The 12,189-nt window shown below is 42.1% G+C and overlaps 1 protein-coding gene across 14 annotated transcripts in view; it reads left to right on the top strand.

Moving 5' to 3' along the window:
• Positions 1-10,389, top strand: part of USP54 (ubiquitin specific peptidase 54) — a 116,289-nt gene extending 105,900 nt beyond the window's left edge. For 9 of the 14 annotated variants that reach the window (XM_032840316.1, XM_032840307.1, XM_032840301.1 and 6 more), the window contains 4 exons: positions 2,336-2,460; positions 2,780-2,920; positions 6,423-6,609; positions 9,062-10,389. In XM_032840316.1, coding sequence (XP_032696207.1) covers positions 2,336-2,460; positions 2,780-2,920; positions 6,423-6,609; positions 9,062-9,621 — 1,013 coding nt within the window. In that variant the 3' untranslated portion in view covers positions 9,622-10,389. Of the gene's footprint in view, positions 1-2,335; positions 2,461-2,779; positions 2,921-6,422; positions 6,610-9,061 lie in introns of those variants that run through there. The other 5 variants (XM_032840343.1, XM_032840374.1, XM_032840399.1 and 2 more) reach the window with 4 other exon arrangements.
• Positions 10,390-12,189: the final 1,800 nt, after the last annotated feature.

Raw genomic sequence — 12,189 nt, forward strand, 5'->3', positions numbered from 1 at the left:
TTTCTAATATTTATTTATTTATTTGAGAGAGTGTGTGTGCATGCATGAGCAGGGGGCAGGGGCAGAGGGTGATTGAGACAGAATCTCAAGCAGACTCCCGCTGAGCAGGGACCCCAACACGGGGGCTTAATCTCAGGACCCTGAAAGCATTACCCGAACTGAAATCAAGAGTCAGATGCTTAACCACTTAGCCACCCTGGTGCCCTACTTTGTATTTCTTCTTATATCGGGAAGTGTATGATGTCTAGTAGTTTTTCTTCTTGTAACTGTTGATCCATGAATAGACATCATCCTAACTCTGTCTTCTATCAAATCCATATATCCCCTCAACAGTACTCTTTACAGGTAGCCATCTTCACCTCTGCTGAAGTATCTTTAAAAGAATCAGCCTGTTCCCTTCAGGAGGTTCCAGCAGCCGCCTCCTTGTCTAGTAATCAGACTTTATTAGAAGAACATCACATTCTAACGATTACAGCTGTAATTCTTAAATCTGGCTGCCCATAATAGTCACCCAAGGAGTGGTTTTTTAAAAAACAGAGAAATAATTTTTATAAATGGGATGACAGCACACATGCTGTTTTTATTGTAGACATTTTCTTATTTATTTCTCCTCCTGTTACATAAATTCCTACCGTTTATCCTCCACCTTCTAGGGAATAATATAATGTGCATATTTCTGTATTTTTCTGTTCATATAATGCTATGTAGACCTACATATACAGTAGGGTTTTTTGCCTCGGGATAGTATTACAAATTCTTTTTTTCCTTTTAAGTTAACAATCCTTCATGAAAATTCCTCCAGGTCATCTAGTTTAACTCATTCATTCTTTTTAGTGAGTGGGTGGGCATATTTGATATTGGAGATATCTTAGTGTATTTAGTCATTCTGCTATCGATGGGCATTACTTCATTTCTAGTTTTTTGGCCGCTACAAATAATGCCTCTGTAAACTGGTATTTTTGTTTCTTATTCCTAGGAGTAGAGTTGTTGGATAAAAGGGTAAATCATATTTTCAATTTTAATGGATATTTTTAAACAGGTTTTTTTAGGAGGACTATAACATTTCAAATTTCCTTCAATAATGTTTGGGGATATTCTCCTATACTTTTTGGGGGAAGCCTTTGTTTTATTTATTTTTAAATATTTTATTTTTAAATAATCTCTATGCCCAACTCCTAACCTAGAGATCAAGAGTCACATGCTCCAGTAACTTAGCCAGCCAGGTGCCCTTCCAGGAAGCCCTTTAGAAATAAGTATTCCCAGGCTCACCACAAAGATTCTGATTCAGCAGGGCTGTGGAGAGATAGAGGAATCTGTATTTTTACAGCTCCTAGATGAATCTGACGTGGTATTAGAACTTCTGTACCAGAAAATACTAAAAATAATATTTTAGCTTGGCATCAGGAATATCCTTCTTTAGCCAGATACATTTATTAGAATCAAAATATCAAATCAAGATGTGAATTGGTGATAGACATACATTAAATGTAGGTCAAGGGCATGTGCATTTTCAGAATGGAAGGCTTAATTAGTTGTATTGGGGCGAGCCCCTTGGGAGTCACATATCCAGTTTGGAGCAGTTCTTAATAATCTAGCAAAATTTTTAGGAAGAGATAAGCATTTAGTGATTGTTTAGAATTTAAGCAGTTAATGATTGAGAGAATCTGATGGGGAAATAAAAGGGTGTTATACATTCAAAATGTCATTGAAGAGTTCTTGCTCATAGTAATAGGAAGTGAAATCAAGAGACTTGAATTTTAATTCTGATTAAGCTACTTACTACCTTTCAAACCCTAGAACTCATTTTCCTGTTATATAAAATGAGGAGGTTTGATAAATGATTATTATATTCATCTCAATTTCTAAATAGACTGAAGATAATGTTCCCTTTGTCATCACAGACACTCTAGAGAACAACTGTGTTAGACAGTTTCCTCTGTATATATTATAAGTCTTGGGCACAAATCCGACAGAAGCAAAGCTGATTTTAAAAAATTGAAAAAAATTGAAATGAGGCAAGATGGGACATTCAGCTGTCTTTCTACAGAGCCCCTTCTGTACAAGTTCTTCAAGGCTTGTTGTGTCCTGAGACCTTTGTTGGCCTATAGGAAACTATCCATATTCTGAAATTGTTTCTACGTTACAGGAGCACATCTCTATTCATTTCAGGAATACATATTTGTTATTTCATGAAAAGAACTCCTGAGGGTTTTTTGTTTGTTTGGTTGGTTGTTTTTTTGGTTTTGTTTTTTGTTTTTTGTTTTTTACTGTCAGGCTGACGTTAGGCTCCAGGAGAAGAGATGGCTTCAACTTGTATTTATGTTTTCCTCCTCAGGCTCTGCAGATGGTGTGGGGAGGAGGTTGCACTCAGCCCCTGGCCTTGGTCTCTCAAAGACCCCAACAGCAGAAATGGAGCACAGTCTCCATGAAACCAGCACAGTGCCTGCTTCTGCTTCTCAGGTAGCAGCCTCAGGTCCTACAGTGCTGGCATGGGGTGGTGCGTTGGGAAAGGAAGTGTGGAAAGATATGAGTGGTAGGGTTGGTGGTAAGGCAAGAGCATGGTAATGTGGGGCTGTTGGAAGAGAACAAGGTCTATGATTGGACTTCTTTTAAATGAGAGGAGATTGCCACATGGCCACTACCTTTCAAATACATCTAATTCAGGTTGCTAGTAGTGAGGTCTTACCCTATTTTCTCCCATACCCCTGGGGACAGGGTCTGTGGGAAAACCATAGGTCTGGTGTTTCGTGTCTGCCTGTGTGTGTCTGTGTGTTTGAAGGCTGCACCTTGCCGAGGCCCCAGGAGGGAATATGGGGAGGATGATCAATACGGTGCAGAGAACTTTCACCGCATCTCACGCAGTCTCAGTGGCACCGTTGTCTCAGAGAGGGACGAGGCTCCAGTCTCTTCCCACAGTTTTGTAAGTAGAATCAGGGTCTGTCTATTCAGAGCACCCTCTTTCTTTTGCTAAGATAAAAATACAGTGTAGGTAGAGGGGCAGGGGAAACTAAAAGTTGTAATTTGGGGGAAGGCCATGTGCATTCAGCAAAAATGATGACACAGTCATTACTTTATTGACACACATTTTGTTGGAGCCCAGGGGAATGTCACTTCATAGCAGTTATGGAAGGTATATTATAGGGTTCCCTAGGGTGAAAAGAGTCCTAGTAGCCTAGTAGCCTTGAGTCTCAGAAGCAATGGTTGCTGATTGGGTCAAAACCCGTTGCACTAATCAAGGGAAGAACGGAAGACATGGGTTGGGATATTGTTTTTGCCTTTTCCTCCCCATTCCAGTATAAGATTGAGTGGGGTCTGGTATGCTTTCATGCTAAAATGAAGCAGGTGCATTAGCAAGAAAAGGAAAGTGATATAAAACAGTCGTCCTCGAGGCTTTTCATATGGAATCAATGCAGTGATCTGTAGGTGAAAGGGACAGGGACACCGAAGTCAGCAGAAATCAAAAACTCAAATATTTTCAGTGACTGGGTTTATAAATTATCCTTTTGAGAATTCCAAACACTTGCCCAAGGCAAGTTGAGTTTTGATTACAATGGAGGTCAGGATGCAAAGCTCCAGCGCGTTAAAGCTTGTTCACCAGGTGGGTTCAATAAGAATTGAAAAACCAGTTTTAAATACATGATAAAAAAATTAAATGGTGTAAAGGATATATAGTGAAAACTAAGTCTCTGTCCTACTAGGTCTTCAGATCCAGTTTCCCTCCCAAGTAACAGTCATGTTTTTCCAATTTATTGTTCAAAATTTCCTAAACAACTCTAAACACCTTGCCATTCTTTTTGGGATAGGTGGTTGTTTCTGCCTAGCATTTGTTCTTATGTACTGTTAGTGAATTTAATGGCAGATTGTTATTTTTCTAGGGAGTTGACTTCCTCTCTCCTGACTTCTATGTATCATTAATTCACTGATTCATTCTTTAAAACAAATGCTGATTGGGCATGTGTTGTAGGTATTGTGCCAAGTGCTGGGGATACAGTGGTGGGTGAGCTAGATGTAGTCCCTGGTGTCATTGCCTTTACAGTCTACCTGGGGAGACAGATAAATAATTATAATATGATAGGATTTAATGCTATGGAAGCATAATAGAAGGGACATCTAAACCAGATTTGAGGGATCAAGGAAGCTTCCTGAAGGAAGTAAAGCAACTATAGCAGGTAAAGGAACTTGAAGCAGATACTCACTGAATCAAAAGCAACTCATTTGGTATGCAGAATGAAATTCTGGGGAGGGAAGGACAGTGTTGACAAATGAGACTGGAAAGAATATAAAGAAGAGTCATATCATGAACCACCGTATGGAGTTTGGGAGGATAGAGAGAAATGGACATGTTGGAGAGCCAAAGAGGAAGTGAAAATCATTGGGATTTGGTGCCTGATTGGATATATGGAGAGGAGAATCATGGAGGAATCAACCCAAGAATTACGGGTTGATAATGATGTATTTGAGGGAAGAGATATATAATTTTGGATATATTATGCTTGTGATATCTGGTAGGCCTTTGGATGTGACACTTTTTTTTTTTTTTTTTAAGATTTTATTTATTCATTTGACAGAGAGAGATCACAAGCAGGCAGGGAGGCAGGCAGAGAGAGAGGAGGAAGCAGGCCCTCCGCGGAGCAGAGAGCCCGACGTGGGGCTCTATCCCAGGACCCTGGGATCACGACCCGAGCCGAAGGCAGAGGCCTTAACCCACCGAGCCACCTAGGCGCCCCTGGATGTGACACTTTTAAAGCTTGAAATCAAGATTCAAGAATCATAGCCATTGAAAAGAGGAAAAGAATATTGTGAAAAGAGGAGAGAAGCCAGGACATATCCCTGATGAGTATCATATTTAAGTGGTTCATCTGAAGAACCCTTAAAAGAGTGAGGACCAGAGAGATAAAAGGGAAACTAGGAAAGTGTGGCATCACTTTCTTCTGTGCAGGAGAAAGGAATAGTTGGCTATGTCACATACTGAGAGGATTGGCACCTGGTCCTTAGGCTGTATGGTAAATGTCTCTATAATGTACCATGCTGTGGTAGGTACTATGAGCATGCCCTGATAAAATAATTCTGCCCTTGATTGGCTTACAACCTAGTTGGGAAATAAGATATGCTGGTATGTAGATTATTTTATTTGATTTATTATTTGTTAGGTGCATGTAATGTTCCAGGTCCTGTTGAGGGTACTAGGAATACTGGAGTAAAAAGAAATATATTCTACCAGGGGAGAAAGACAATAAACAAGTAAACACCAAACAATGTATAATTGAGAAGAATAGAACAAAGCAAGGGGAGAAAGACTAAAGAGGTAATAGTGGTTATTCTCAGTGGTTATTGAGGGAAATCAGCTCTAAGAAAATAACATTAGATCAGAGACTTCAGTGATATAATGGTGTGAGCCATGAAGACTATTCCAGCTAACAGAAACAGTTAAGTGAAAAAGCCCTGAGTTGGAATAATCTTGGTGTGTTTGAAGGAACATTAGGAAAGTTGTAGTGAAAAATGGTAGAGATAAAGTGAGAAAGATCAGCATTGCTAGCACATAGCAACTTGCAGGCCACAATAAGGAAGTAGCAGGCTTGGAGATAGGAAGATCAGATTGGAGGCTGTTGCCCTGGTCTGCTTGAGCTTAAATATAAAAACTGTAGGTAGAAATAGTATTTCTTGACAAAGGCAACTAATGGAATCATGGATGAGAAGTGCAAAAGTAAGGGCAATGTCAACATTTGAATCTAGGTGACTTAGGAAAATGTGGTACCAGGAGGTGCAGCTTGGAAGGATGTTGGTTTGATTTTGGACATATTAGTGTTTTAAGAGTTAAAGGGGATATTTCTGAGACTTTGCCATGAAAATGAGATGAGTGGAGTACAGAAGAGGACACAAGCATCAGTGATTACAAACTTGAGTGGCGGAAGACTGGAGTGTAGCAGTGACAGGAGAGAAGGTAGAGTAGTAGAATTCCTGATTATACATTTAGGGAGATACATTTTTAGTTCCCAGTATTTAAAGTGTACAGAATTTTCTTTTTCAGTCTTGGGCTTTCTGATTTTTCTTTTCTTTTTCTTATTTCTCTATTTTTAAATTATTATCTCAACCTGATTCTAGTGTTAGCATTAAAGAGTTTGCCAAAGACCTAGATGGTAGGGTTGGGAAGATGAGGGCTATGAGAGAGACAGGTTAATGGAAGAGGATCTGAAGTTCCATGTCTCCAGTTCCTAGCCATCTAGGGATATTCCTAGAGGGGCTGATGGAAAGAGTGACTGAGTAAATTGGGTCCCTCTACAGAGCTAGGCATATTGGTACTCTAATCCCCTCCATCTCTCCCTGCTTGCCTCACTGTGTTTACCCAACCATATCTGACTGTGTGTTAATCCTCATCTTTATGTTTTTTTGTTTTTTTGTTTTTTGTCTTGTCTCACTATAAGGATTCATCAAACGCGAGGAAAAAGCCTTTGGAAACCGGGCACCGTTGTTCCAGCTCCTCTTCCCTCCCTGTCATCCATGACCCTCCTGTGTTTCTCCTTGGTCCCCAACTGTACCCACCCCAACCACAGTTCCTGTCCCCAGATGTCTTGATGCCCAGCATGGCAGGGGAGCCCCATAGACCCCCAGGTAACTCTCCCCAAATCTAATTATCATGTGCCATAATGTGGTACCTTTCTAGAGACAACCTAGAAAGAGAAAATCAGTACACATACGGGGGCAGGGTGGAGTCCCAAGATAGGTAGTAAGGGGATATGAATTACCACTTTAAGATCAAACATTGGTCGGGGCGCCTGGGTGGCTCAGTGGTTTAAAGCCTCTGCCTTCAGCTCAGGTCATGATCTCAGGGTCCTGGGATCGAGCCCCACATCGGGCTCTCTGCTTGGCGGCGAGCCTGCTTCCTCCTCTTCCCTCTCTGCCTGCCTCTCTGCCTACTTGTGATCGCTGTCAAATAAATAAATAAAATCTTTAAAAAAAAAAAAAAGATCAAACATTGGTCAAGATGAATTGTGATTGAATCATTATATAATGATTGATTCATTATATAATGAATAATATAGTTGGCTGGTGTAGATCCTTAGTCTAACTACCCAAGAGAATGAACAGGGTCTATTGTGATAAGATAAGCTTTTAAACGATCAAGAGGAGTTAATATCAAGTCTTTAGGATCTTCCCAAAACAGAAAGTATCATCTCTATTAGCTAGTTTCTCTCCTACTATCCCCTGAGTCTCAGCTGAGGGATAGTCTAGAAGGACAAGGAGTGAATGGGAGACCTGGAAACACCTTGTATATGGAATACCTATGCGGTGTATACAGACCCAGACAATCTTGGGAAAGGTGGATAGCATCCTTCTGGCTTTCTTTCACCCTCCATAGTAAGATTTGCTATGTTTCTTCCTCACGAAGAGGCTGAGTCTACTTAAAGCAGGGATTCTCAGTGGGAAAGGGAAAGTACTACTGGCATCCAGTGAGTGGAAGCCAGGGATGCTGCTTAACATCCTACAGTGCACAGGGCAGTTTACCTCCATGACCGCCCCCTCCCAAAAAAGTAGTATCAGCTCAAAGTATCAGTAGTGTTGAGATTGAGAAACCCTGGCTTACAGAGGTAAATGCCCTGGGGCAGGGTATGGTGGTGGTTCTAGAATCGAAGGTAAGAGTTGTATTATAGATATGTGTCCACATTTTAGGGAGGTTTGGATAAGCAGACCTTCTGGATAGATGGACTTCCTGTTACTTAGTGGAGCAGCCAGGTAGTCCCCCGTGTTTGGCAATTATTACGGGCATCTGTCCCATTAGGCAACATTTAGTGTACCCTATTCTGGACTAAATGCTATAGTGAACATAGGGGAGAAAGAAGGCAACTCTCTGTTCTTAAAGAGCTCAGAGCTGTAATCAGGAGTATACTGCAGATGTTGATAGGTTATAAAATAAAGAATCGAAAGTATTTTTTATAAGTGATTTTTCTTTTTTTCTCTTTATTTATTTATTTTTGTTGTTGTTGTTGTTGTTGGGTGCCTGGGTGGCTCAGGCAGTTGGGCATTCCAACTCTTGTTTTCAGCTCAGGTCTTGATCTCCGGGTCATGAGTTCAACCCCTGCATTGCGTTCCATGCTGGGTGTGGAGCCTACTTTAAAAAAACAAAAAACAAAACAGAAGTGACTTTTTAAGATTATGTATTTTGTTTCATTTAAGTAAAGGGGAATTAATGTATAGAAAAGGCATTCCACACTGTGTATGTGGTAGGAGTAGTGTGAACAAAAACAGAGATCTCAGGGACTGAGCAAGAATGTGAGCAGAAACAGATTAACTGGAGTGAAAGTACATATTAAGAAAAGCAGAGTGAGGGGCGCCTGGGTGGCTCAGTGGGTTAAGCCGCTGCCTTTGGCTCAGGTCATGATCTCAGAGTCCTGGGATCGAGCCCCGCATTGGGCTCTCTGCTCAGCGGGGAGCCTGCTTCCTCCTCTCTCTCTGCCTGCCTCTCTGCCTGCTTGTGATCTCTCTCTGTCAAATAAATAAATAAAATCTTTAAAAAAAAAAAAAAAGCAGAGTGATGTTTTGGAGTGGTGGCTCTAAGAGTAGAGTTGTTACAGTGAGTTATATATTTGTAATATTAGGGAGCCATTCGTCGGGGGGTGGAGGAAGAATTATAGTAGAGTGAGGTAGAAGTATGACAACATTTGCCCAGGTTGGAGGTAAGAGACTTGATTTTGATGTATATTAAGAATTTTTTTTAAAGATTTTATTTATTTATTTGAGAGACAGAGAAAGCAAGAAAGCACAAGCAGGCAGAGCAGCAGGCAGAGGGGGAGGGAGAAGCAGGTTACCCACTGAGGAGGGAGCCCCGATGTGGGGCTTGATCCCAGGACCCTGCGATCATGACCTAAGCATAACCAACTGACCCACCCAGGCTCCCCTAAGAATTTTTAAAAATGAAATTAAAAGCAGAGCTAGACTTCTTCTTTCCCATATGTGTATGCTCTTATGGCTACGGGGAGTTGAGAGGAATAGTCAGGAATGTCCTTTGGGAAGGAGAATGGTTTACTGAAGATGCTTTATCTTTGGTTTCTTTTTCTCTTCCCAGGAACTTCGAGGAGTGTCCAGCAGTTTCTGGCTATGTGTGACAGGGGTGAAACTTGCCAGGGGGTCAAGTACACAGGAAGAACTCTGAACTACCAGAGTCTCCCCCATCGTTCCAGAACAGATGCCTCTTGGGGGCCATGGTCAGACACCAGCCAGCATATTGGGGCCAGATTCCTGAGTACTCCAGGGTGCAAGCCTCAGCTGACACACACTGCCACACTACCAGAAAGACGCCAGGGCCTTCAGGTTCCTCATGCTCAGTCCTGGGGGGATATTTTCCATTCTTCCTCTCACCCTCCCATTGTTTACCCTGTGTCTCCACCATCAAGCAGTCTTCATGTACCCCTGAGGTCAACCTGGAATTTGGGTCCTGTTCCTGGTTCTCGAGTCCCTGGTCCTCGAAGAGTAGATATGCCCCCAGATGATGACTGGAGGCAAACCAGTTATGCCCCGCAGTCTGGGCCCAGGAGGACAGGGGGAGAGGAGTTTCTCTTTGTTCTAGCGGATGCTCCTGGAAGAGAGCAGGTAAGGGCAAGGGCCCTGCAGCACAATAGATGGTAAGGGTTACCTCTGTCCTTTCCTGGAGCCACAGCTTTCTCCGTTAGACTGTACTGTGGAGGAGTTAGCACCCTGCATCCCTCCAAGGTTCTGCTAGTCTCATCTCAACATAGAGTTGGCAGTTTCTCCTAGGGATACCTGGAACCCCTAACAAGACCTGGCTTCTTGAGGGGAATATTTGAAATTCCAATTTCCATTCACCTAGCAAAAGGAAGCAACTGCTGTTTAGGGTTTTATTTGAGCCACTTTAAAGATGAATCCATATTACCCTGGACACTAGCCATTCCTTAGGATCTTAGGGTCACCATTTTATTCCTGGATCCTTTATGCCCCCACATGCACCTGAGCCTTCATCCTCTTTTCCCTACTATACTGCCAACTTCTGTTCTTTGTTTTATCCACCTATCCGTATTACCTGACCTTCTATCTTCCCCATACCCCATCCTTGGAGGGGCATGTAGCTGTGTGGTCATGGTACTGACCATATCATTCAGGGCAGCCTACCTGCCAGGTATTATGGAATGTCGGCCTTCCCTGTCCCCCCAAACCTTAGGCCTAGAATTCAGAGCTGCCAACATTAACACTTGTCCTTCTGAACAGATGGAGTCAGGCACACTAACACACCTTCCTGTCCTCAGCAGCAGAGCCATTACTGCCACTTGCTCAGTCACTGTTGTAAACCCTCAGAGTCAGCTAAACTATTTTAGGGCCAAACATACTGTTTTTGTAAAGTATTTTTCATTAATAAATCTTTAAGATAGTTGTATTTAATTCCTTGTCATTTGTCTATTTAATGCCTTTTGTATGCTCTTGCTCTTTTTTATTGGGGGTTGGGGGAAGTCCTGAAGAAGCAAAAAATACAAATTCCTGGTGGCCTGGGGCTCCTAGAGAGAGCCATGGCACAAACATACCTGTATATGTAACTGTGAGTGTGAGAGTGTGTGTGTGTGTGTGTGTGTGTGTGTGTGTGTATGTGTGTGGCTTTTGATGAAGGTGAGGAGCTAAATAGTTTTAAGGATAATTGAAGGAAATATACTGAAGGTAGGAATCAATGGGCCCCTAAAGTGGAGTGACTTTCCTTGTTATTACTGCTGCTCGTATATTTCTTATTCCTTTCCGGCTTAGAGGCCCTCAGTATATTACATACTTCCTCCTTTCCTCCTTAGGGTGATTTTCTTGGGATTCAGACCCTCTTAGAAACTCACTCCTGATCTATGTACAAGTTTGTGATATGCCTCCTATCCCTTCCCTGTTCTCTTCCCATGGCTGCCCCTCCCCTTGCCTGCCTTATGGAATTTCTGCACTTCTCTGGTGGTTCTCAAATCTTTTTTTTTTTTTTTTTTTAAAGATTTTATTTATTTATTTGACAGACAGAGATCACAAGTAGGCAGAGAGGCAGGCAGAGAGAGAGAGAGGAGGAAGCAGGCTCCCCGCCGAGCAGAGAGCCTGATGTGGGGCTCGATCCCAGGACCCTGGGATCATGACCTGAGCCGAAGGCAGAAGCTTCAACCCACTGAGCCACCCAGGTGCCCCGGTTCTCAAATCTTTGAATCGGGTGGTTGTTAACAGTGAAGTGGAATAACTATTGCTCAGAAAGTTCCATTTTCACCTCTGCCTCACTCCCAAATTCTCCCTCTAAAAGATATTTTGTGGGCTCCCTTTGCAAAGAATACCCTTTGGACACTTACCTCCTCTTTTACCTTTTACTCCTCTTTTACCTTAAATCATTAAGATTGACAGAAAGAAGAGGTAGAATGTTTTTCTTTGAGGCCTTTGGACCACTGCTTAACATCCTCCATTGTGAACAGATTCTGAGTACATTTAGTATTCATCAGGAAGATGGGCAGGAATTTCTCACCGCACTTGGATCCTATGCCATCAAGACATAGATCTTAGTGGATACACTGGCCTCTGTCCACGATTCAGTATATCTCTTACTGTCATACACACACCTTATAATAATTGTTGATTGAACCATCAGTCAGTTCTTGTCCTACAATCCTTTTTCCCATGAAGGTCCATCTCTATAGTTTCCATAAGTCAGCTGGGCTCAGATTTTGTATGTGCACAGAAGTATCATGTGAAGTATTATAAGAAACAAATTTCCAATTTCCAATTCTCTATATACTCCTCTGCCTTCCAAATCTCTGTTTTCTGAGTGGATCGAGAGGCAGGCTGTGTCCTTTTCAGGTGAATTCTGTACACTTTGAACATCTCTTGGTGTCATCCCTTCCTTTCCCCTTACCTGCTTTTGATTCTGAACCCTTGGAGCCTATTCTGCTCTACCTATATTTTAACTCTGTACCTTCAGACTCTTGACAGTTCCAGGCTCCAAACATAAGGGCCAGCTTCTCAAACTCCATTTTGAACAGTCACTTCTCTCTAGAACCTGCAATGCCTCCTCTATTTTCCTGTCCTTTACCAACTAAAGTACCGAGATTTGGTAGCCAAACTGTTATACATTTTTTTCTCTACTAGTAGATTCTGAGGTTTAAGTCTCCCCATTGTATCGGGAGCTCCAAGAGAGCCAGTGTTATGTTTCCTAGCACTTATTCACTGCAGCTACTAGCA

The sequence above is a fragment of the Lontra canadensis genome, unplaced genomic scaffold, assembly GCF_010015895.1.
Source record: "Lontra canadensis isolate GAN:19392208 unplaced genomic scaffold, GSC_riverotter_1.0 scaffold3, whole genome shotgun sequence".
Taxonomy (NCBI): Eukaryota; Metazoa; Chordata; class Mammalia; order Carnivora; family Mustelidae; genus Lontra; species Lontra canadensis.